The 21,233-nt window shown below is 44.8% G+C and overlaps 2 protein-coding genes and 1 long non-coding RNA gene across 3 annotated transcripts; 1 reads left to right on the top strand and 2 right to left on the bottom strand.

The window, feature by feature from the left end:
• The first annotated feature begins 737 nt into the window (after window positions 1-737).
• LOC120440798 lies at window positions 738-2,657 on the top strand. Its single transcript, XR_005613523.1, has 4 exons — window positions 738-761; window positions 813-863; window positions 1,617-1,710; window positions 2,027-2,657. It is a non-coding gene; the product is annotated as an uncharacterized LOC120440798 (long non-coding RNA).
• Window positions 2,658-8,865: 6,208 nt separating this feature from the next.
• Window positions 8,866-10,578, bottom strand: LOC116334009 (fibroblast growth factor-binding protein 1-like). The gene is made up of 2 exons (XM_031757306.2): window positions 10,456-10,578; window positions 8,866-10,368 (listed from the first exon to the last, which is right to left on the bottom strand). Exons 1-2 carry the CDS (start codon window positions 10,524-10,526, stop codon window positions 9,693-9,695), a joined length of 747 nt encoding a protein of 248 aa, XP_031613166.2. The 5' UTR covers window positions 10,527-10,578; the 3' UTR covers window positions 8,866-9,692.
• An 8,162-nt stretch (window positions 10,579-18,740) lies between these two features.
• On the bottom strand, window positions 18,741-20,041 carry fgfbp2b (fibroblast growth factor binding protein 2b). The gene is made up of 2 exons (XM_031757278.2): window positions 19,149-20,041; window positions 18,741-18,982 (listed from the first exon to the last, which is right to left on the bottom strand). The coding sequence occupies exon 1, from the start codon at window positions 19,951-19,953 to the stop codon at window positions 19,168-19,170; it is 786 nt and encodes a 261-aa protein (XP_031613138.1). The 5' UTR covers window positions 19,954-20,041; the 3' UTR covers window positions 18,741-18,982; window positions 19,149-19,167.
• Between the last annotated feature and the right edge of the window lie 1,192 nt (window positions 20,042-21,233).

Here is a 21,233-nt window from a genome sequence, read left to right as displayed (position 1 = left end):
AATGTATTTCCTTTGATATATTTTCTGTCAATATTTCTGCCTGATTAGAAGCTCATAGGCAGTTCCTGTCACTCTACAATAAAATAATGTAAAGGCTGCCCTCTCTGCCCTCCCACTAGCTGACCCAAGTAAACTGTGATAAGATACCCTACATGGACTAAGGTTCTTGGCCACATACATATAGATTTGCTTGGCTGTAGAAATCCATGCCATGAAGCTCCCAGCGCACATTTTTGATGCTTCTGTCTGTGGCAGAGGACTATGTACCCCTACCCATTTATTATGAACAAACAGCACAACTGTTTTTGCTTTTTTTCTATAATACACATGTATCATTTAGATTTATACTTATGTGGCAGCTATTTACTGACCTGACAAAGTTATTTGAAATGATGTCATGTCATCAATAAGACATGTTATTTTCCATGAAAACTAAAAGTGGGCAGATTCTCAAAAAATGAATGAGACCTGCATGACCTTCTATGACTCTGTGGTGGCCTCAGCAATCTTTTAGGGTGTGGTCTGCAGCAGCATCTCTGCTGGCGACAGGAAGAGACTGAACAGGCTGATCAGAAGGGCCAGCTCTGATCTAGGATGCCCTCTGGACCCAGTGGAGGTGGTGAGTGACAGGAGAATGGTGGCTAAGCTGTCATCCCTGATGGACAACATCTCCCACCCCATGCAGGAGACTCTGACAGCACTGAGCAGCAGTGGCGTGTCCAGCGCCCCCCCCCCCCAGACTTCTGGTTATTCTTCTTCAGGTAAATATAATCCTCTCCTCTCTTTAATTAAAATGTTCTTTCCCTTCTCAGGCAAACAGGCAGACGGGGATCCAGGCGGAAAGCATAGAGAGTGACGCTCAAGTAGGCTTTTTAAAATATTTGATTCCTCATCATCAGTGGCTTCTTTGTTTTTAGTCTCAGGGCATGACCATCACATGCGTTTGGTCAGGTGTTCAGTTAGTCTGTAAAGATGGGTTGACGCCCTCTTCTGGACAACATGAGCAAAACTTCCCTTAAAATGTTGTTCAGAACAGGGCTTCATGTTGTCATGTTTTTGCTTAGAGAAAGGTCCTGTGGTGTCTTCTGGTGTTTTTACTGCCAAATCTGATCATAGATAGCTTAGTGAAATGTATCTAGATGTGATTTCTGTTGCAAATCTATTTTGTCACGTCGAAATTACTTCAACGTGAAGCTCAGAGAGATTTGGATCTGACAGCAACATGCTGGGTCTAGTACAAAGACTCTGGACCTCAGGATCTGAGGTATTCAGGTTCGGTAGTCCACAAAAATGTACATTCTGGACCTCTAAGACTTCCATAATCCTAATCATTTGTTGTAGCTCATCACATTCCCTCGATGGCTTCATGTACTATTATCTATTGAAATCACCACTAAATCCTTGACTTGGTGGAAATGTTTCTCATCTCTACAATAGAGTTCATATGATATGAAAGCAGGATAATCTCCTGTAGTGTTTACAGTAAAAATGTGTAGTTTTTTCAAGTTTTCTCCTTTACTCTGCCATAGACACTATAAATTCAGCTGTTTCTCCCTGTGATCAACAGAACACGCTTTAAATGATAACATGGATAACGCTTCATTTTCTGGTTTTAGGCCCTCTTCAAGGCTGGAGAGCAGAAGTTTGGCACTGATGAACAATCTTTTGTTACCATCCTGGGTAACCGGAGTTCAGAACACCTCAGGAAAGGTTTGTGAGTGTGGGGCAAAAACACAAGAGTTTGTATGAGTGGGTGAAGACAGAGTGGTCCAGGGTGTAGACAGTGTTTTGCACTCTGAAACAAATTACATCTGCAGCCAGTGATGTCAGTTTTGTGTTGGCTAAAGGAAGCATGAATATATGACAAGATTCAACTGAAGCCAGCTTTGATTTGAAGTTTCCTCTACTTACTGCTACAGGTTCTTATTTGGTCCTACACACAGTGGGTTGAGCTTTACTGAAACGGGAGATAAGCCGTATAGCTGCACTAATGTCAGACTCATTCCAAACTTTATTTGCATTCCAGTATTCGACGCTTAGAAGGAAGCTGTCTGGATATGAGATGGAGGAGAGTATCAAGAGAGAAACATGTGGAAACCTGAAGGACCTCCTCCTTGCCGTTGGTATGCGCTCTAGACGACTCCCTGAAGTTATTCTTTTGTTGGTTTGCCCCCCCCCCCAAAATAAGTAGGCTTTATTTCAATCCTGTTAAAAGAACACAACAATAAACTAAAAAACAAAGCATCAGCAAAATTATGAAATAATAAATGAAATGTTCAAAAAGGAGTAGGAAGAGGCACAAGCTTATTTACTTTTAGTAACTCATAATATATATATATATATATATATATATCATCAAAGCTTTTTTTCCTATTTGGATCTTGCAAAAACCACATTTTTGTATCACATTTTAAACTGGGTCATGGGATCATGCTTGGACATTGGTTCAGTTCATCACTCAGTCTTACTACTCATAAGTACACAGTGATGAATTTCCTTTCTGTGGTGTGTTTTTTGTACTGTGAAGTGTGCCAGGAGTGTTCCTTCACTATACAATGAAATATTATGCTGAAGTGTCAGACTTCAATTGTCTAGTTTGCACTTTGTATGGGAGAACATGTATATCCAATAATAAATGCTTAATTTGATGAAGTTCAGTGGTGTCTCATTAATAATATTGCAGCCAGTGTGCTGTTTTTTTTGTTTTTGTTTTTTACATATGTATTGACCTCTCATGACCACAAGAGGGAGTCAGAGGAGTTTTGTTAGAGATGAGGTAAGCTGCTGAGCTCTGACCCTCTGTAGGCGTCTTCTTCAGCTGATAGATGGGGAAGTCACTCACTACTCAGTGTTCATCTTCAACGTCACAGAAGAGCTGCATGTTTTTATTCCCGGGCCGTACTGAAACAGCTTTGCATGATTTACAATTCTAAGTAATCCAAAATAAAATATTTATTTTAAATTGGGCCTTGGTGCAGCCCTTCGGTTCATCCTCTGTCTGGGACAAGCTGGTTTGACTCCTCTTCCTTTAAGGCTGTCTTCCCTTTAAGCCAAGGGTGTCAAACTCATTTTCCATTGTATATATATATATATATATATCACTTACAAAAAAGGCTATTACATATAAGAGGCAAATATGTTCTTTATCTACTCAATTTATCTTAAAATTGAAATTACTTACAGATTCAGATTTTACATATATAAAAACACAGAACACTTAAACTCTTACCTGCAATGGAGCGTTTTATGTTATTGCATCATTACTAAAGAAAAAGGTCAGATTAAACCTCTACTGCATGTATATCATATATATCATCTACTGGTGATGAGGCGTAATGAAAAGCTTTACTGCATTCATTGTACCAAACGATCTGGATGGATGTTCACTGTAAACTTTACTATTGACCTTCAACTAAGTCAATACCTGCGTACTAATGATAAAAGTGAGAGGAATGTGCTTTTCACGCCTCAGTGCATGTGTGTGATAAAGGAGGGAATATCTCAGGTCTTGTTATGATACTCTCATTGTTTTCATGGAAGAGGTTGGCGTTTGTTGCCACAGAAACCGGGAGCCAATAATGAGGTCCAAACAGCTGGGCGTGGGGTCAGACCACCTCGAGTCACTGGAAGAACAATACCTTTGACTCCTCCTACCCGGTTGCCTTGTGTATCTTTGGGTGTGGGAGACTATGAGCGGGCATGTGAACAGTCACCTTTTCAGAGTTTGTCTTGGGTATTTGGTTGAGCGTTGAGCTGTGCTTTGATATTTTTCCCTTCTGACATGCAGCCCCTCCCCCTGCTCCACACACTGACCAAGGCTCTGTGAACTACAAAAGATTCTGATGGGAAGTTTGTTTAAGAAAGAGGATTAGACGCTGGTTAATGTGTCCAGAGAAAGAAGCAAATCAATGAAAGATAAATGGCTTTGTGACAAACGTTGTGCAGCCTAATTGTGTCTGTGACTGTCTACGCTTCAAGAGGAAAAAGATGGCTCATTTATAATGTAAAATGCTAACAATGTCATACGGTACTGCCTGGTGTAGTTACACTAATGAAAAGCCCATCAACTGGGATAAAGCTGGAATAGGCAGCAAAGGTAATTGGAGAAATATAAGAAATAAATTAAATTGTTTCCTCCCTTGAGATGCTTTACTGAAACCTCCCTCAGTTGCTGTTTATTTGTGCATTAGTATTCAGTGTTGTATTTAATAACTGAAAAGCACTGAAGAATATCTCCTTTCTTTGCCTTAAGAAACTCTTGAACTGAGCAGAAGGTATGGACCTGTACATTTCACGAATCATCCCGATACCTTTTTCAGCTGTCACACTATCAAAAAACACTTTGTATGTGTGACCTTTGTGCACCCATACATGTACTGTAATGTTGCTTGTGCCGTGTTTGAAAGATGATGTGGTATTGTTTGTATGATGAGCTGTTTCTTCCTACTTTTCTCTTCCTGTCACTGTGGTACAAGTTCATCTTGGTTCAGTCTATCTGAGGAATTATTTCCAGGGCAGTGCAGGCTCTTTTAGATATTTTCTGGCAAAGTCTAATCTAATGTCCTTCCTGTTTTTTAGTCTAACCAGTGGTTTGCGCCATTTTGTAAATCCTTTGTAGTTACATTACAGCTGTGAGGGACAAATAGTTGCATATACCTATCTATATATATCTATCTGTCAATATTAACGCTGACAGCACTAATATACATATATATATCTATATATATATCTATAGATATATATATCTATAGATATATGCAAAAAGTGTTAGTATGTTCTTGCAATTTGATAAGACACAAAACAAAATAGAATTAAAATCTTTTTTTTTACTTTTACTTGGATTTAATAAGTCTGATAAAAGGTCACGTGGCTACTGTTCTCATCTACTTTCATCAAGTCATGCTGAGGTTATGCATCTGCATCTTTATGCAGAAGCATAGTAATAATGTCCAAAAATTACATTATGTTATTTATTTGTCTTTTTCTCACCTGACTCCAATAAATCGTGCGTAGCAAATCTGTTTGTTTTTTTTAACAGTTTTACAAGTCTATGAAAAACCAGCTGTTTTGGTATTAAAGTCTTAAAGTCTAAATGTTTCTGAGCAGGGCTAAAGTGCTGAACTGAAGACTTAGAAATGTGTTTACACATGTTTTTTTTTTATTCATCAGGAAGACACTTGTACAAAAGGGTTTTGTGTCCTTAGACTCAGATCTGACTGAAGAGGAGATGGGAACACGTCAAAGAGGCTTTCTAAAGAAGGTGATTTAATACTTTGAACCAAGGACTCAAAGGCTGCTGCTTTCACAGCTATAGCTTCCTCTATAAGAGGAATAAACAGGACGAGACGTGCCCAGCGTAACCTATACAGGAAGGATAAGGAGATGCACATACCTGAATATGACTCAGATGAGCTGATGATTATTGATAATAATGAGTGTCCCCCCAGGGGCTTCTTCGCCTCATCAGGGCTTATAGTAACAGTTTGAGATAATCCGTCTTAACAGGGCTCCTCATGCTGTGAAGAGGCTTTACACAAATACTGTACAACATGTATTTACACGTCAAGTCAATTTAGGACTACCAGGGGCACCAAATACACAAACAATCTGTCAAAACTGTCTGACCAGTATTTCATGAATTTTAAAGAAACAAAGAGACTGCCATTAATTTTTGTTTGATTTCCTTTCTTTAACAGTGTCTGCAAGTCTCTTTGGCAGAAGCCCAGACTTTAGGTACAGTTTGTTTAACACGTTTCTTTTTTTAAAATAGATTTCTGTTTGAGGTCGAGAGGGCTCACAAAGTGACACTGGATTCACAAGAGAAGGACATATTATAATATTTGAATGCTTTTTTTTTTTTAACGTAATATTAAGTGACTAAAGGAAAAACTTTGTGTGTGTGCCTGTGTGCTCAAACACATGTGAGTGTGTTTGATATACTTCATCAGTTTGCCGACCATCGAGAGTAACTTCAAGTCATCCCACAACTCCACCAAATTGCCTGGGATTGAATTTCCTCTGGTATTTGCTCTCATTTGTTTGTCATTTTGACTTGTTCGTTTTGACACTCTTGAAAACACAGAAGCAGTCTTTATGAGGCTTTCCATCCATCCATCCCTCCCGCTATCTATCCATCTGTCCTCTTCTGCTTATCCAATCCAAAGCTGGGGTGGGCCTTATCCCAGCTGTCAAAGGGTGAAAGTTGGGGTACACCGTGGAAAGGTCACCAGACTCTCACAGTGCTAACGCACAGAAAAAGACAACCATTCATGCCTATGCCAAGTTTAGAATGACTAATTAACCTAACAAGCATGTCTTTGGACTGGGAGGAAGCTGGAGTACTGGGAGAGTCCATGCAAGCACAGGGAAAACATGGAAACTCCATACAGAAAGGCCCCGGCATGATCACATATATAAAAGCACAAGCAGAAGATTAAAAAATGACGTATTAAATATCAAGTCAAAATCATGGATTAAAAAAAAAAAATTCTATGTGTAAGAAAGGTTAAAGTATAATAATCTATTAGGTGTCCATTAATATTCCTATGTGTAATATTTTTGTAATTTGCAGTAATTTTACAAACACGGCAAAGAAGTCAGTCCTTGAATTTGAGTGGAAGAATCCACTTACAAATGGCTTTTAAAGTGAATTGGCTCTGGATACTGGATCACCGTAAGCAAACATTTAAGGATCTGATCCCTGTATCCTGCTTGTGGATTTTCCTTCTTATCTGCACTCACCCCTGGGTAAAACAAATTAACCCACAAGATGACTAAAAATAGAGGTGGGGAGACATTTTGGTGGTACTATTTCCCACTTCACCCTTAACCTCTAACCTCTGACTGTGTGGTGACACTTGATTGCACCCTTGAGCTGTTTGTCTTTGAGCATCCCTTTTATGCCGTCTGAGAGAGAGGACTGATGTGGAAAAGGTGAAAGTCACTCTCCAGGCAACTTTTATGTGTCTGTCTGAGGAAGCAAAGAGGTCAGAGGTAACACTCCCTTGTCCAGGGACCACACATATACGCACACGAGTGCACACATCTGTAACATTCAAGTCTTACTACTTATATTTCTGTGAGAACAAGCGTTCGTGACACCAGTTGCTGTCACTGAGAAGATAATTAGAGGCTTCTGCAGGAAACTTCAGGAACAAGCCTCCTGTTTGGATGCCATGCACAACTGGACCGGTTATGCATTTGAGTCTTTCATGATTTTGTGGAGTGTTAACCTCAGGGCATGTCATCTGGGTCTCATTTCATCCATACAGAAGTGTGCTCTGATTGTGAGGTGGAAGATGTGTTGTTCAGGATCAAAGGAGCACAAATGTCAGATACAAAGTTTAAAATTGTTGGAGGGCTTTAAAACACAAGGTTAAAACACATGGAGTTTCCATGTTCCCCCTGTCCCTAAGTCTAGTCTAAGATGGCTGTAGGTGTGAATGTGAGTGTGAATGGTTATCTGTCTTCTGTGTTAGCCCTGTTGTTAGCCCTGTGAGAGACTAGCGAACTTTCTGGGGTGTACTCTACCTCTTGTCCTGCTAGGAAAAGGCCCACACCCAATCCTTGGATTGGATAAGCAGAAGAGGATGGAGGGATACAATGGATGGATATGTGCGTTGCACAGAGACTGTTTGTGTACATTATCAAATCCATATTGTTATTCTTGGACTTGTAGAGCAGCTATGCATAATTTCACAGATCATACTCCATATTTATCTCATACGGGTTCTAGACCTGTCCCTCAGTTCATTTATATTTTTTCCTCTATCTTTATCCCAACTTTCTTCTGATTGGGTGCCCCTCAAAAACAGGTTTAAACAGCAGATGTATGGCTGTGTGCCCTATGATCATATTAGAAATATCCACTGTCACTGACATCATATGGAGCCAAGAGCAGAAAGAATATTTTTCAAAAAGTTAAAGCAGTCTGAGCAGTTATTTGTACATGATGAGCAGGGTCCTGTTTGGTGCCCTGGGCTAACACTCCCTCCACATATTAAGGATTGTATATTAACATATTTTATTGTGACAAACATTGTCGGAACCATACTGAATTTGACCTGATAAATATTTTATATAGTGTGTGTGAGAGAGAGAGTATGCTAACAAACAGTCATTATAATTCGTTATACATAGAGAATAGCAGACAAAACAACAATACACCTCTTCCAATTAATGGCTAATTAACACTGTGCTGAACAAAGTCCAAAAGATTCACTAAGCCACATCAGTGTCTACTGTCTACCTACTGTTTACTATCATAGCCAAGTGGCTGACAAAAGTAAACGAAAGTTTTCCCAATCCCTACTGATGAATGTTATCTTGTTTCAGGATACATAATACATGCCATTATCCAAAGACACATCTGCTTACCTGTATCTTTTGCTCGTTTCTCCTCTTCTTTTCTCTTTTTTTCTAAACTGAGGACCTGATAGCTTTGACCTTTTCTTGTCCATCCCCCACAACAATATCTAACAGACCTACACCTTAGTGGATTCGGTTTGTATATGTTTTTTTCTTCTTTCTTCTATCAAAAACCACCACTGATGATGAGCTCCTTATTTGAAACCTTGACTATGATTAATGAGACTGGTAAATGGACTTGTATATACAACATATGGCTTTACTTCTCTTGTTGAGCACTCAGAGCTCATTTAGACTATGAACCACAGTCACCCAGTGTTTGTTATTCAATGTGTAAGGACACCTCAGAATGTACATTGGTGAACCGGAGAAATAACCACCAATCTTCCAATCAGCAGACACAGTCACTCCAGCCAACAATAATATGCACAAAAAGTCTTTGAGTAAAAAGTTTGAATTGTTTGAAACACAGTTTTAATAAAATAAGACTTAGTGAGGACAAGAAACGATAAAATCTGACATGTTTGTTGTTTTTATTTTTTATCAAATTGTTCAAGGACCAAGAAACACAAATAGGAAAAAAATTATTTGTGGAAGATAAACACGCAGATTCTTCCATTAGTGGTTGAATGATGACCAGAGGTAGAAGAAAACAGACAACTCATCATAATGAGCACTTCTGCGAGACAAACAGCAGTGGAAGAAGCATTCGAGTCAGTTACATTAACATTAACAACAGCAGCGCGGTTAATCTTACTAGCAAAAGCATTGAAATGTTTCCTGTCTGCAGGTCAGGGACTAGGTTTTAGATCCTAGGATCAGAACAGCGCTTCAACGACACAACATGAGGTGATTATACATAAACACACAGAGAAACTGACACTTTATACACAATCTATGGCTCTGATTATGTCTGATCATGCAATAAACGTGTCTTTTTCGATTATACATGTAAAAATTATCACAATGTTATATTTTAATATATTAAGATGAAAGAAATCATACAAAATAAAAGTCTGTGGATGATGAATGTGTGAGCAGTGAAGCTAATTAGAGCATGTCTACTTATGGGATAAAACACAAGGATTAAAAAAAATGCCAGAGTAACACAGAAAATCCATACTTTTCACAATTACCCATAAATTATGGCATTTCCAAGAAACTAAAATCTTCAGCTCTGATCTGTTGAGTCAAACTCAACTCATAAATAACATCACCTGAGTAAAATGTGTAGACTAAAGCTGGTGCGCATGGGCACAGAGAATAATCTGATTATTGCTGATTAGAAATAAAAGACACAAAAAAGCCGCTCATGCGTCCTGGAGCTAGCAGTCCTCCTCGCTTTGCATCATGGACAGGAAGAAAGAGCACACGCTGGCCCAAGAGCTGCTGCAGTACTCTTCAGCCGTTTTGCCGTGGTCTGCGCGCCGCCTCGTGCACGCTGTCGTTGCAGTGGAGGTGGAGTGAGATGATGGGGGCGGTGGGGGAGGCTGAGTCCCCGGGTCTCCGGACTGAGCGGAGACACGGGAGCTCGAGATGTCCAGCTTGAAGTGCGCACTTCGTGGCGCGCGCTTACACATCCCGGCCCTCACCAGCGCGCGCTCGTCCTTGCACACTTTACCTTGGAGCCGTTTTAGCGCGCGTGCCACCTGCTTCCAGAAGTTTCGGGGCTCGGACATGTAACCCGGGCAACCCCGGGGTTTGGCGTTGTATTGACAGCGCAGGTCGGCGATCCCGCCTGTGACGCGCGCCTCCGGGTTCTCGCATTTGACCAGTAGCTGGACCGCGTCCCTGACTTCGCTGGCGACCCACGTGCACTGCATCCTTTCCTTTGTGGAGAACTTTCCCCGGCCACCCGCTACACCCACCTTGGACACGGCTCTATCCGATTTCCGCGCACCGCAGGACAGAGAGACCAACTGTCCGAGGAAAGCCACCAGCAGCCAGGGAGCTGAAGCCTTTAGAAGCAGCATGATGTGTTTCAGCAGAATAACTTTCCTCCTGAAAGCAAATATATGTCTATAAATGGTGACACTCAAAAAAGTGCAGCTAAAATGTCTCAACACCGACGTGCTGTTCCTAACTTACCGACAATGGCAAGTGTTGCTGTGCGTAAAACTTCTTCTTGTGCTGCTACTGGCCTGCCACATGGCTTTCATACATAGGTACTATCACGCCCACTGCTTCCGTCCAGCGCGCGCACGCCCCCCCACACACACACACAGAGAGAGAGAGCTCTATAGAAATGAGAAAATGTGGCAGCAGTTCCTTATCAGATTATGTTTTGTTATGACATGCCCCAAACTATTTTTTCCATCTCTTACAGTGAATTGAAGTGAAGATGATCAGGGGGTGATGTGTCAGCATGCCGGTACACGTTCTTGGGTGATCCTAAAGAGCCATCATGAGCCTGATTACCATTACAGCTTCCACAGCACATCCTGATGGTCTTCCAACTCCAACCCTCCGAGATATGTCCCAGATTATGTTCACAGGTTTTGTGTTTCTTCTTCTTTTTCCCGTTTTTTTTTTAAAGATTCTTGATCATCTAATAATAACCAAGATTAAAAAGAGGACAGTAAAAATTAAATATGAGGAAAATCAATTCTTATGATAAAACACTGCATCTTTCGATCAAAACTTTAATTTTCCATGTTAAACTCAAAATACCATTACAGATTATAAAGCTGGTGATCATAGTTCCCTATAAAGAACCAGATATCCATCTTCCCCTGGAGTTGGTGGAGATCAAACACAGAACTAACGGAGGGTTACAGCGAGACCAGAGGCACAAAGTTGCTGTTCTGGATTTTAAATAAGCAACAATCTGGTATGAGTTCTCTTCTGATGCACACATATGTGTCTAATCCAGACTAATGTTTTATGGTCTTTTTTTAAATTTTATTGCATATATTCTGATTTCTCATCATAGGAAGAGATTGTTTTACCTACACAAGTGTAAAACTACATGACTCCATGTTACTTGTATCTAGTAACCAACCACTCCTCATAGCTCACACATGAATTGTTCCCATTTCTTTAGTCGAATCTGTAAAAAATACCAGGTAACGCAGTTTGACAGGGATAAAATAGTGTTTTTGCACCAACAAGGTGCAAGGTCCCAAAGAGCTATTAGCTGAAAATGTGGCACAAGGTGTGCAGTGAGTCCTTAAAAAATCTGGGGAAACTGGACAAGTGGAGAAAAAAAGAAGAAACAACAGGCTCAAAAGCAACTATCCACTGCAGATGAACAGTATCTGAAAGTCACATCCTTAAGAAATGTTGTGCAGTGTCCTCCAAGAGGTTGTACCTTTTTCCCCTTTTATAATATAGAGAAGTGAAGGGGGACTCAAGAGTTTTGCACAGTACTGTAAATTGTAAATCATTACATTTTAAGGTGAGGACTTGGTTTAGAGAGTTATCGTCTGCTTTCAGGAAATGATTGCAAGTCAGTGTAAAGTCCTTTAAAGTGATGCAAACTATGACTTTGTGCTTGTTTGTCTCCATGTTTGTTTTGGACACATTTCAGGGAAAATCTCACAGCGAGGACACTTCTGCATCTCTACAACTTTTTGGTTGCTCCTCTTCACACCTTCATGGCACTGCTAGAACAGGGCCTCAATCCGTTCCCTTTCAGTCGATTCACTCGGTACAACACATAAGTATGGGATATCACGCCCTCGCGTGTCCTGGCTGAAGAAACCTTTATTCACGCCTTTAAGGCAGATGATGTGTGATGACACGCGCACGGCCCCGCCTGCACATATAGCCGCTGTCATCACAGTCATTCCTCAGTTCTTACGCTCTTCACCTCGCTGAGAACACCTCTGCTGAGTTGGGCTAGCTAGCTGCTGCTAGTTAGCTCCGTTGTCTGCCGACTTGAATTTAGCTTAACTGCCCCTGTTGGTGTTAGCCTCCACCGCGCAGTTGGTGTGTGTAGGCTGCCAGCGAGCGCTAATTTCAAGTTTTTCATGTGCAGCGTTTAAACTGCGTTTTGGAATGGACTCCAAACCGAAGCGAGCAAAGCAGAAATCTTCTGTTCGCCCCTGTCCTCAGGGATGCGGTTTCTCTTTGCACGACAGCGACCAGCACGATGCCTGCCCTGTCTGCCTGGGGATCGTCCACGCTAGGAGAGCGTTGACGGAGCCCAAAGCCTGTGCGTTTTGTCGCCAGGCGCTCAACCCTGGAAAGACGGGTGACGTTTGTGGAAAAAGTGCTGGGATGCTCGGCTGTCGCACGGCATGACCCTCTCCTTTCTGAGTCTGGAGCCCCAGCTTCGTCCGAGTCCGAAGACGAGGATTTTCCGGTCGATGTCCCCACAATTAGCTGGGCTGACCACATGAAATATGTTGACGGGTTAGCCGATGACGAGCCGGAACCATGCAGGAGCGCTGACGGGCTTCAGCCTGGGTTGAAGCCCGCCAGCGCTCCCCAGGAAGACGATGATGTGCTGGACATCGGCCTGGACATCCATGGTTTGTCGGAGGATGAGCAGGAGAGCTCATTGTCGGGCCAATGTGCTGCCGCTGCTGCGCCGGTCGGCCACGATGACGCCTCTCTTTTCTCCCTGTTTCGCCGTGCTGCTGAGAAGCTGCAGGTGGACTGGCCCTCTCCTCCGCCAGCTCAGAAGCCGTCGCGGTTCGCGGGTTTTTTCCTCCCACCGGAGCCCGCAACGGCCAAAAACTGCCTTCCCATGTTTCCAGACTTTCTCTGCGAGCTAACAGCATCATGGGACAAACCTCTGTCTACCCGCGTCACTGTGCCCGGCTATGGACAGTACATGGAGTTGGACGGCGCCGAGGGGGCTGGCTTAGCTAACCCACCCCTATGGAGCCGTCTCTGGCTGCTTATCTGGCCCGTCCCCATAACCATGGTGTCGGCGGCCCCGCAACTCTGCCGTCCAAGCACTGCAGATTCTCTGCTTCGCAGCTGGAGAAGATTTATCGGGCTCAGGCCGGCACTGCTCGCGCCATGAGCTCCGTCACCATGCTCCAGACGTACCAGGCAATGTGCCTGGCGGAGCTCGGATCGCTGGTTCCTGATGACAGCCCGCTGGCACCTCTTCTTAACGAGGTCAGAGTCGCCACAGATTATATCCTCCGTGCGTCTCGCTGTGCAGCGCTCTCCCTGGGCAGAGGGATGGCTTCGACAGTAGTGGCGCAGAGGCACCTGTGGCTGACCCTCTCTGACGTCCCGGATAGGGACAGAGCTGTATATCTGGACGCACCAGTGTCTGCGGCTGGGTTATTCGGACATTCACTTGAAGCCATTCAGGCTAGATTCGATCTGAGGAAGAAGCAGACGGAAGCTCTGCGCGACATCATCCCCAGACGTCAGCCCAAGCCCAAGCCCGCAGCTAGCTCTCACAGGCCCGCCGCTCCTCTGCCGACTGGCAAGAGACCGGCGCCCACTGCTGAAGTGGGTGTGCCGCCAGCGAGAGCACATCCTCCGGCCCGAGCTCCACGCCAGTCGGCCTGGAGCAAAGGCCCACCCTCGGTCCCCCGGCGGGACCCGACGCCCAGGAGGAAGAAGCCTCAGCCCTCCTAGCTGTGGTTTCGAGTGGAGAAGGGGTCCAGCAGCAGGGAGACGCTGCTTTTACTCCTCTGTTGCCGCACAAGAGGTGCCGCTTAAGTTCTGTTCAGGTTGTCAGCCCCAGAAGGCACTGCACTTTCCTAACACTGTCTCCCAAGCACAAAACCCCTGCACACAAAATGCCTCAGGTAACTCCCTGTTCAGGTGTGTTAAATGTTCAGGTGACCACATCGAGTGTTCCCGCTGTTTTTCATTGTTGTGCCCCAGAAAAGGTGCCTCCAACAAAATGTATGAATGTACATGTTTCCATGTTACAATCAATAAAGAGTGTTGTTTATTCTCAAACAATCACAAATGCTCAGCCTGCAGGCAGAATGAGCCAGGTCAGGCAGGTGATGCAGTCCCCTGCAGACACACTGGGGGGCGACAACGCCCCGCCGATGGTGCTGCAGGTCAGCCGGCTGGCTGCTCACTTCCCTCAGTGGCGCGCTTGCGCCCCCTCTCCGTGGGTGCTGCGAACCGTTCCCATAGGTTACCGGTTGCAGTTCCGGGTCAAGCCGCCTCATTTCCAAAGAGTCGTAAACACGACTGTCAACACCGGTGACCATGATACTCAGAGAGGAAATAAAGGCGCTATTGCAGAAAAGAGCAATACGAGTGGTCCCCGCTTGAGACAGACAAAGGTTGGTACAGCCGCTATTTTGTTGTTCCGAAAAAAAGGGGAGGGCTTCGTCCCATCCTCGACCTGCGAGTCTTGAACACGTATCTACGAACGTACAGGTTCAAGATGCTAACACTCAGACAGCTCTTGAATGCAGTCGGCCCGGGAGATTGGTTCGCGACAATCGATCTAACAGATGCTTATTTTCATGTGGCTATACACCCGAAACACAGGCAGTTTCTGAGGTTTGCATTCGAGGCGTAGCCTCACGAATACCTAGTGCTGCCGTTCGGGCTGTCGCTCGCTCCTCGCACCTTTACGAAATGTGCCAAGGCAGCGCTAGCGCCCCTCAGAGAGAGAGGCATCCGCATCTTAGCCTACCTAGACGACTGGGCTCTCGTAGCTTGCTCCAGAGAGCAGGCGGAGACACAGCTGTCACTGGTTCTGTCACACATTCAGACACTGGGGTTCTCTGTGAACTTTCAAAAGAGCTCGCTCATCCCGAGTCAGCAGATTTCTTTCCTCGGTTTGGAAATATGCTCGCTTTCCAGCCGCGCACGTTTGTCGGAGCACAGAGTGGCCACGTTTCATCGCTGCCTCGCTCAGTTTCAGCTGGGACGCAGACTGCGTTTCCAGACAATATTACGCTTGTTGGGCATGATGGCATCTATGATCGCCGTAGTGCCACTTGGACTGTTAAAAATGAGAGCGTTTCAACGCTGGACTCTCTCTCACCCTTTGTGTGCATCGCGTCACCTCCGGAGGAGGCTGCCGGTAACCGCGTCTTGCATGCTAGCTCTCCGTCCTTGGAGGGAGCCCAGGCTGCTGCATCAGGGCTCTCGGATTGGGAGGGTGTTGTTTATGCAAGGTGGTGTCCACAGATGCTTCCCTAAGAGGGTGGGGAGCGCTGTGCGAGGGTGCATCAGTGAGAGGGATCTGGTCCGCAGCCCAGCGCCAGCTGCACATCAACCACTTAGAGCTGTTAGCAGCGTTCTTAGCTCTAAAGCATTTCCGTCCAGTCCTGGAGGGCCAGCATGTCTTAGTCAGGACGGACAATTCAACAGTGGTGTCTTACATAAACAGGCAGGGAGGAACACGCTCTCTTCCCCTGTTGAAGCTGTCTCGCTTCGCTGCTGTTATGGTGCAGTGTTCATTTTCTGTCTCTAAGAGCCACCCATGTCCCGGGCCACCTGAACCTGGGGCGGACCTTCTCTCAGGGGGGTCCTCTGGTGAGAGAATGGAGGTTACACCCTTGAATAGTGGCTCAGATTTGGGATCTATTTGGCAAGGCGCAAATAGATCTTTTTGCTTCCAGGGTAAATACTCACTGCCCCCTGTTCTTCTCCATAATCGACCACGATGCACCCTTGGGCTTGGACGCTAGCGCACCAATGGCCAGACGTGCTCCTGTATGCATTTCCCCAGTGGAAATGATATCTCCAGTTCTAGAGCGAGTGCGTCGGCATTCCCTCTCTCTGATTCTAGTGGCCCCTTGGTGGCCCACAAGGTCGTGGTATGCAGAGATAATCAGCCTGCTAGCAGCGAGTCCTTGGCAGCTTCCTCTCCGCAGGGATCTCCTCTCTCAGGCGGGAGGAGAAATGTTTCATTCGCGCCCATATCTATGGCGCCTTCATGCTTACCTGCTGAGAGGTTAAACTTGATTGCTAAGGGTTTGCCACCTAGTGTGATAGCGACAATTCAGAGCGCTAGGGCCTCATCTACTAGAGGCTTGTACGCTTACAAATGGCGAGCCTTCGAGCAATGGTGCCAGGACCGCCACACTCTCCCATTTCAGTGCTCTATTGTGGATGTTTTGACATTCCTGCAGGAGCTGCTGGATAAGGGCCTTTCATTTTCAACAATTAAGGTTTATTTAGCAGCTATATCTGCTTGCTTGTCATATTGGCTTTGACGGGGTGACACCAGGTGCACATCCCCTCGCCTTATGTTTTCTGAAAGGAGTTCGCCGGCTGAGGCCCGTGCTTAAGTCCAGTGTCCCTGCTTGGGACTTGTCTTTGGTGCTGGAGGCCCTTTGTAGCCCCCCATTTGAACCCATTGAGTCTGTGGATATGAAATTTCTTTCATATAAGACTGCATTACTTCTCGCTTTGGCTTCGGCAAAGCGAGTGGGTGACCTTCATGCGCTGTCTGTGCATCCCTCCTGCACACAGTTCTCTTCTGATGGCCACAAGGTCGTATTGCGTCCAAATGCTGCCTATTTTCCCAAGATCATGCCTGCATCTTATAGCTCAATGGAGTTTGAGTTGCTGAGCTTTTGCTCCCCTCCTTTTTGCATCTGAGGAGCAGAGGAGGATGCATTCTCTTTGTCCAGTGCGTGTGCTACGCACCTACATTGAGCGCACTCAGAATGTGCGTTTATGTGACCAGCTGTTTGTCTGCTTCGCTAATCCAAATAGAGGTAGAGCTCTGTCTAAACAGAGGCTGTCCCACTGGATTATAGAAGCTATCTCACTGGCTTACGGCACCACAGGTCTTGCTTTGCCCCACGGGGTGAGAGCTCATTCCACCAGGGGGATGCCAACCTCATGGGCTCTTTTTAAAGGGGTGCCTGTAGCTGATATTTGTGCGGCAGCTAGTTGGGCATCACCGCACACTTTTGTGCGGTTTTATCGGTTGGACGTTACAGCCCCTTCGGTGGCTCATACTGTCCTTTCTGCTGGGTCTACCACTCACTAAGGATGTGGTGGTCCGATTCCGGTTCGGTGGCTGCTCTGCGGGGCCTGTATATATGTCCCATACTTATGTGTTGTACCGAGTGAATCGACTGAAAGGGAACGAATAGTTATGTCTATAACTTCTGTTCCCTGAAGGAGAGGAACGAGGTACAACACAAGGTGGCCCCACTGAGCAGTTTGGCTCGGTGAAGAGCGGCTATCGAACTGAGGAATGACTGTGATGACAGCGGCTATATGTGCAGGCGGGGCCGTGCGCGTGTCATCACATGTCATCTGCCTTAAAGGCGTGAATAAAGGTTTCTTCAGCCAGGACACGCGAGGGCGTGATATCCCATACTTATGTGTTGTACCTCGTTCCTCTCCTTCAGGGAACAGAAGTTATAGACATAACTATTCGTTTTTGAGCTCCCATGTCAGCAGCATCATCTTGTGTTCACCACAGGTTAAACAGCCTAAAAACACATCACAAGTACACGGTAGTAAAAGGCAAAGATTATACACAAAGTAAAATGATGAACAATTGACTCCAGCAATAATGGTTGCAGGTTTTTATATTTATATTTGTGCTTTCAATTTCCTCTTTAAATCTGCATGTATTCCAGTGTTGTAATTATATTAAATTAGGCCTATAATAAGCTATAGAGTTTGTTTTAGTCTTATATTAATACCTAAAACAAATTCTATAGTTTTCTTATGGTCAGAGAGCACAACACGGAGAACACAGCTCTCACTTTGATTTGGCTCGTTGTCATTCTCACTTTTTTTTTTGCTTAGCTTACTCTTTTCCCAAACATTGTTCTGCTATTTATTTTTACAACAACAGATTTAAATTTCAAATGACATTTTCCTATAATTATAGAACTTATAGTAAATAATAGAAATTTGCAGTATCACACAGGACTTTTACTTCCTCTTTCAGCTTTTTATCTTTAAAGCACTCTATGGCTCTTGTCTGTAAAAAAAAAAAAAAAAAAAAAAAAGAGAGAAAAGTTTAAAAGAAAAATGCTGAATAAATAAATATTTCTTGCTTATTCTGTCTTCGGGACTGAGAAAAAAAATCAAAGTGCTAAAAGTGACGTAATTCTTCCATCTTTATCAGAGTGTGTGTGTGTGTTTCACGGCCACCACATCCATTTCCACTCGTCTTCAGCATGCGCACAGACCCCCTCTGTTCCTGCACACAGCAGCTCTTAGGACTCAATTCATCAGCTCATACAAAGAAGTTTTTAGCTTTGCTCAGACACCTCCTGCACCACATGGGTTCTTTCAGACTTCGTCTCGCACGGTAACAGCTTCCCCAGCTGGACAGCAGTTGCAGTACTCCAGCCGAAGGGTGGAAAGAAACAAGATCTCCTTTAAATAAACGAGCGTGAAAGCTCTCTGCTTTGTTTCAGCTCAGCAGAAGAAGAAACAGAGGGACACAGAAAAGAGCAGGGCCACTACTTAGATTTTATTCTCTTCTGGAATTAAAGCTGGAGGGAATTTTCCATCATATACAAACAGAAACACATGCCTGCTATATTTTCTCCTTTGTCTTGCTGTAATTTTGACATATTCAAAAAAAAAAGACACAACAGGAAAGAAATCATCTGCTAATTGCACACAGGTGTAGGTCGTGGGTTTTGCTCTCAGTCTGTAGGGTGTTGTAATACGAGGAGTCCGATCAAATGACTCCAGGAGCTTCCACACAGAGGTCAAAGATGGAAGTGTGGATAGGGCACTCCAACTGAAATAAAAACACAAAGGCACTCAGGAACATATTGTACTAGCATTTTCAAACTTAAATGACACGAAAAAGTTAAATTTTCACATTAAAAATGTAATTTCATAAGCATATTCCTTGCTAAGATCTCTCCCTCTCCGCCCTTTCTTTTCCTTCATTCGTCACTCACCTGTAGCTGCGTTATTGTCTCAGTTTTGGAACCAGTTGATGACGTAGGTGCAGATGCCTTGGAAGCTCTTCCAACAGTAATCGGACGCGAGACGGGAAGCTGTGGACTCGGGCAGCTCCGTCGGGTGATCACTCGTTTTCTCGGGCTTAGGAGTAGTCTTCCTGCTCTGACGCCCCTTGCCCGGCTGCTTATTGGGCTTCACAGGTTTAGGAGAAGTAATAGGCTTGGTCTGAGCTGGCAGTGCTGGTTTACGTGGTTCCTGAGCAGGCTTGGAGGGCTTCAAGTTGGCTGTTTTGGGCCAGGAGGCCAGCAAGGTCATCTGAGTCTCATCTGGGTATTTCTTGCACATGTGCGGGCGGTAGATTTTAGTTCCCTGGCAGGCGTGGCTCAGTTTCCTCAACTCCCACATCATCTGCGTGAAGTAGTGGCGAGGCTTCTGGTTGTAGGCCCGGCACAGGGTGGGTTTGCCCTGGAAGTCGCAGTAGTAAGAGCGTCCTGGGGTTTGGCCCGTGCAGGAGACACGAAGGCGGGTGTAATTCCCGGGTGCAGACACCACCATGGTGCAGGAGTCTTTGGTCTTGGTGCTGAATCTGATGGGTTCATCCCAGATGCTGCGCTGCTGCTGCTTGTCATTGTCGCTGCTGTTGTCGGTTTGAGCATTTGAAACACAAACAGCTGCTGCCGAAACCAGCAGCAACAGTCTCAACCCAGCTCTCATGGTGTTCAGCGTGGACCGATGGACGGGCAAGGGCTCAGGGGTGATGTGTCCGCAACGAAAGTTAAGGTGTGGAAGGACGGAAAGCATGCGAGTGTGAATTTATAAAGCTGAAGCTCACAAAGAAGGCATTATTCAGGTAAGCTGAAAAGTTTTAACCCCTCCCTCATGCTACAGATACACACAGAGCAACCACAAGGTACGTGTGGTACGCTAAAAAAACACCAAGGAGTAATGTATGGAAGGAAGGGGTGAACATAAACTTAGGGATGAAGACAGGAAAAGGAGGGGGGTTGGCTTGTGGGAGCCGAGGGAGAATTAAGAGGTCTGAAGGACACGCATGAGGCCAAATAGCTGCAAGTCATTATGCAGTGTCACATAAGAGGTTCATTGACCATTGATCAGGAGGGGAGAGCAGTAAGGCTCCAGAGCCACACTGCAGGCTCAGGTTACTTGGTGGAGACTTAAGAGTTGATATGTGACTCAGTAAAACAACAAATCTTTAGATGTTTGATGACTTTTGTTGCAGAATTAATTGAAATGGACTTCTAGCATGTCTCTCAAAGTTTCCAAAGATGGTAAATTATGTTTTACTTGCAGTACATATCTTACACTACAGCAGTGTTTTTGGTTGCACCTGGAGAAAATGTTTTATCCTGATAGTTTGAGAGGGTCTGACTGCAAACCTCACATCTGGGGGGACCTCAAGAGTCTGTGGGCGGAGGTAGAGCAGGTCATCTGCTAAGTGGAAGGTCAGCGGTTTGATCCCTGTGGCTCTTCCAGTTAGAGCCGGGGATCTATCTAAAGATAGTGAACTCCAGACTCCGTAAAGAAACAGCAGTCCATTTATCATTTACCACATGCACACAGCGACTCTATTGGGAGCTCTTGCATACATGAGCTGTTAATGTTGTGAACTGTTTGGATTGAGCGGGCATGGCGTAGGTCTACTGCCTGGTAGTTTCAATTTAAATATCCCCCTCCCGCCTACTGCACAAACACTCCCATTCCTTGGGCACCACCAGTCTGGAGAGCCTGAGTTCAAAGTCAGACCAGACCGAAAATTTCCGCATGACCTAGCGGGTTTGTTCGCTGAGTGGAAGAGTGTGTAAGTGCACGCATGGCCTCAGTGCATTCTGGGAGTTTGTATTTTTATGTCGGTTAGCCTGGTGAAGCGGAAAAAAAGTTGGAAGCAATGCTGAGGATGTGTGTGTTTGTGTGTGGGCTGTCTGCACCATGTTTTCCTATATTAAGTTTAGTTCTCTTCTCATAGGGTGCAACAGCATCACACCACCTCAAACACCACCAGCACCATCACCATCATCACTTCCTGCAAACCTGTCTACCTCCAGCTGCTGAGTGCGCATTGC

Source organism: Oreochromis aureus, linkage group 6 (assembly GCF_013358895.1).
Source record: "Oreochromis aureus strain Israel breed Guangdong linkage group 6, ZZ_aureus, whole genome shotgun sequence".
Lineage (NCBI taxonomy): Eukaryota > Metazoa > Chordata > Actinopteri > Cichliformes > Cichlidae > Oreochromis > Oreochromis aureus.
The sequence above is the reverse complement of the archived record's forward strand: the minus strand, read 5'-3'. Positions and strand labels throughout refer to the sequence as shown.

Coding starts and splice junctions, on each gene's coding strand:
- LOC116334009 (XM_031757306.2), bottom strand. CDS start 10,526: ATGAAAGCCATGTGGCAGGCCAGTAGCAGCACAAGAAGAAGTTTTACG. Junction 10,369..10,455: donor AGCAACACTTGCCATTGTCG/GTAAGTTAGGAA, acceptor ATTTGCTTTCAG/GAGGAAAGTTATTCTGCTGA.
- fgfbp2b (XM_031757278.2), bottom strand. CDS start 19,953: ATGCTTTCCGTCCTTCCACACCTTAACTTTCGTTGCGGACACATCACC.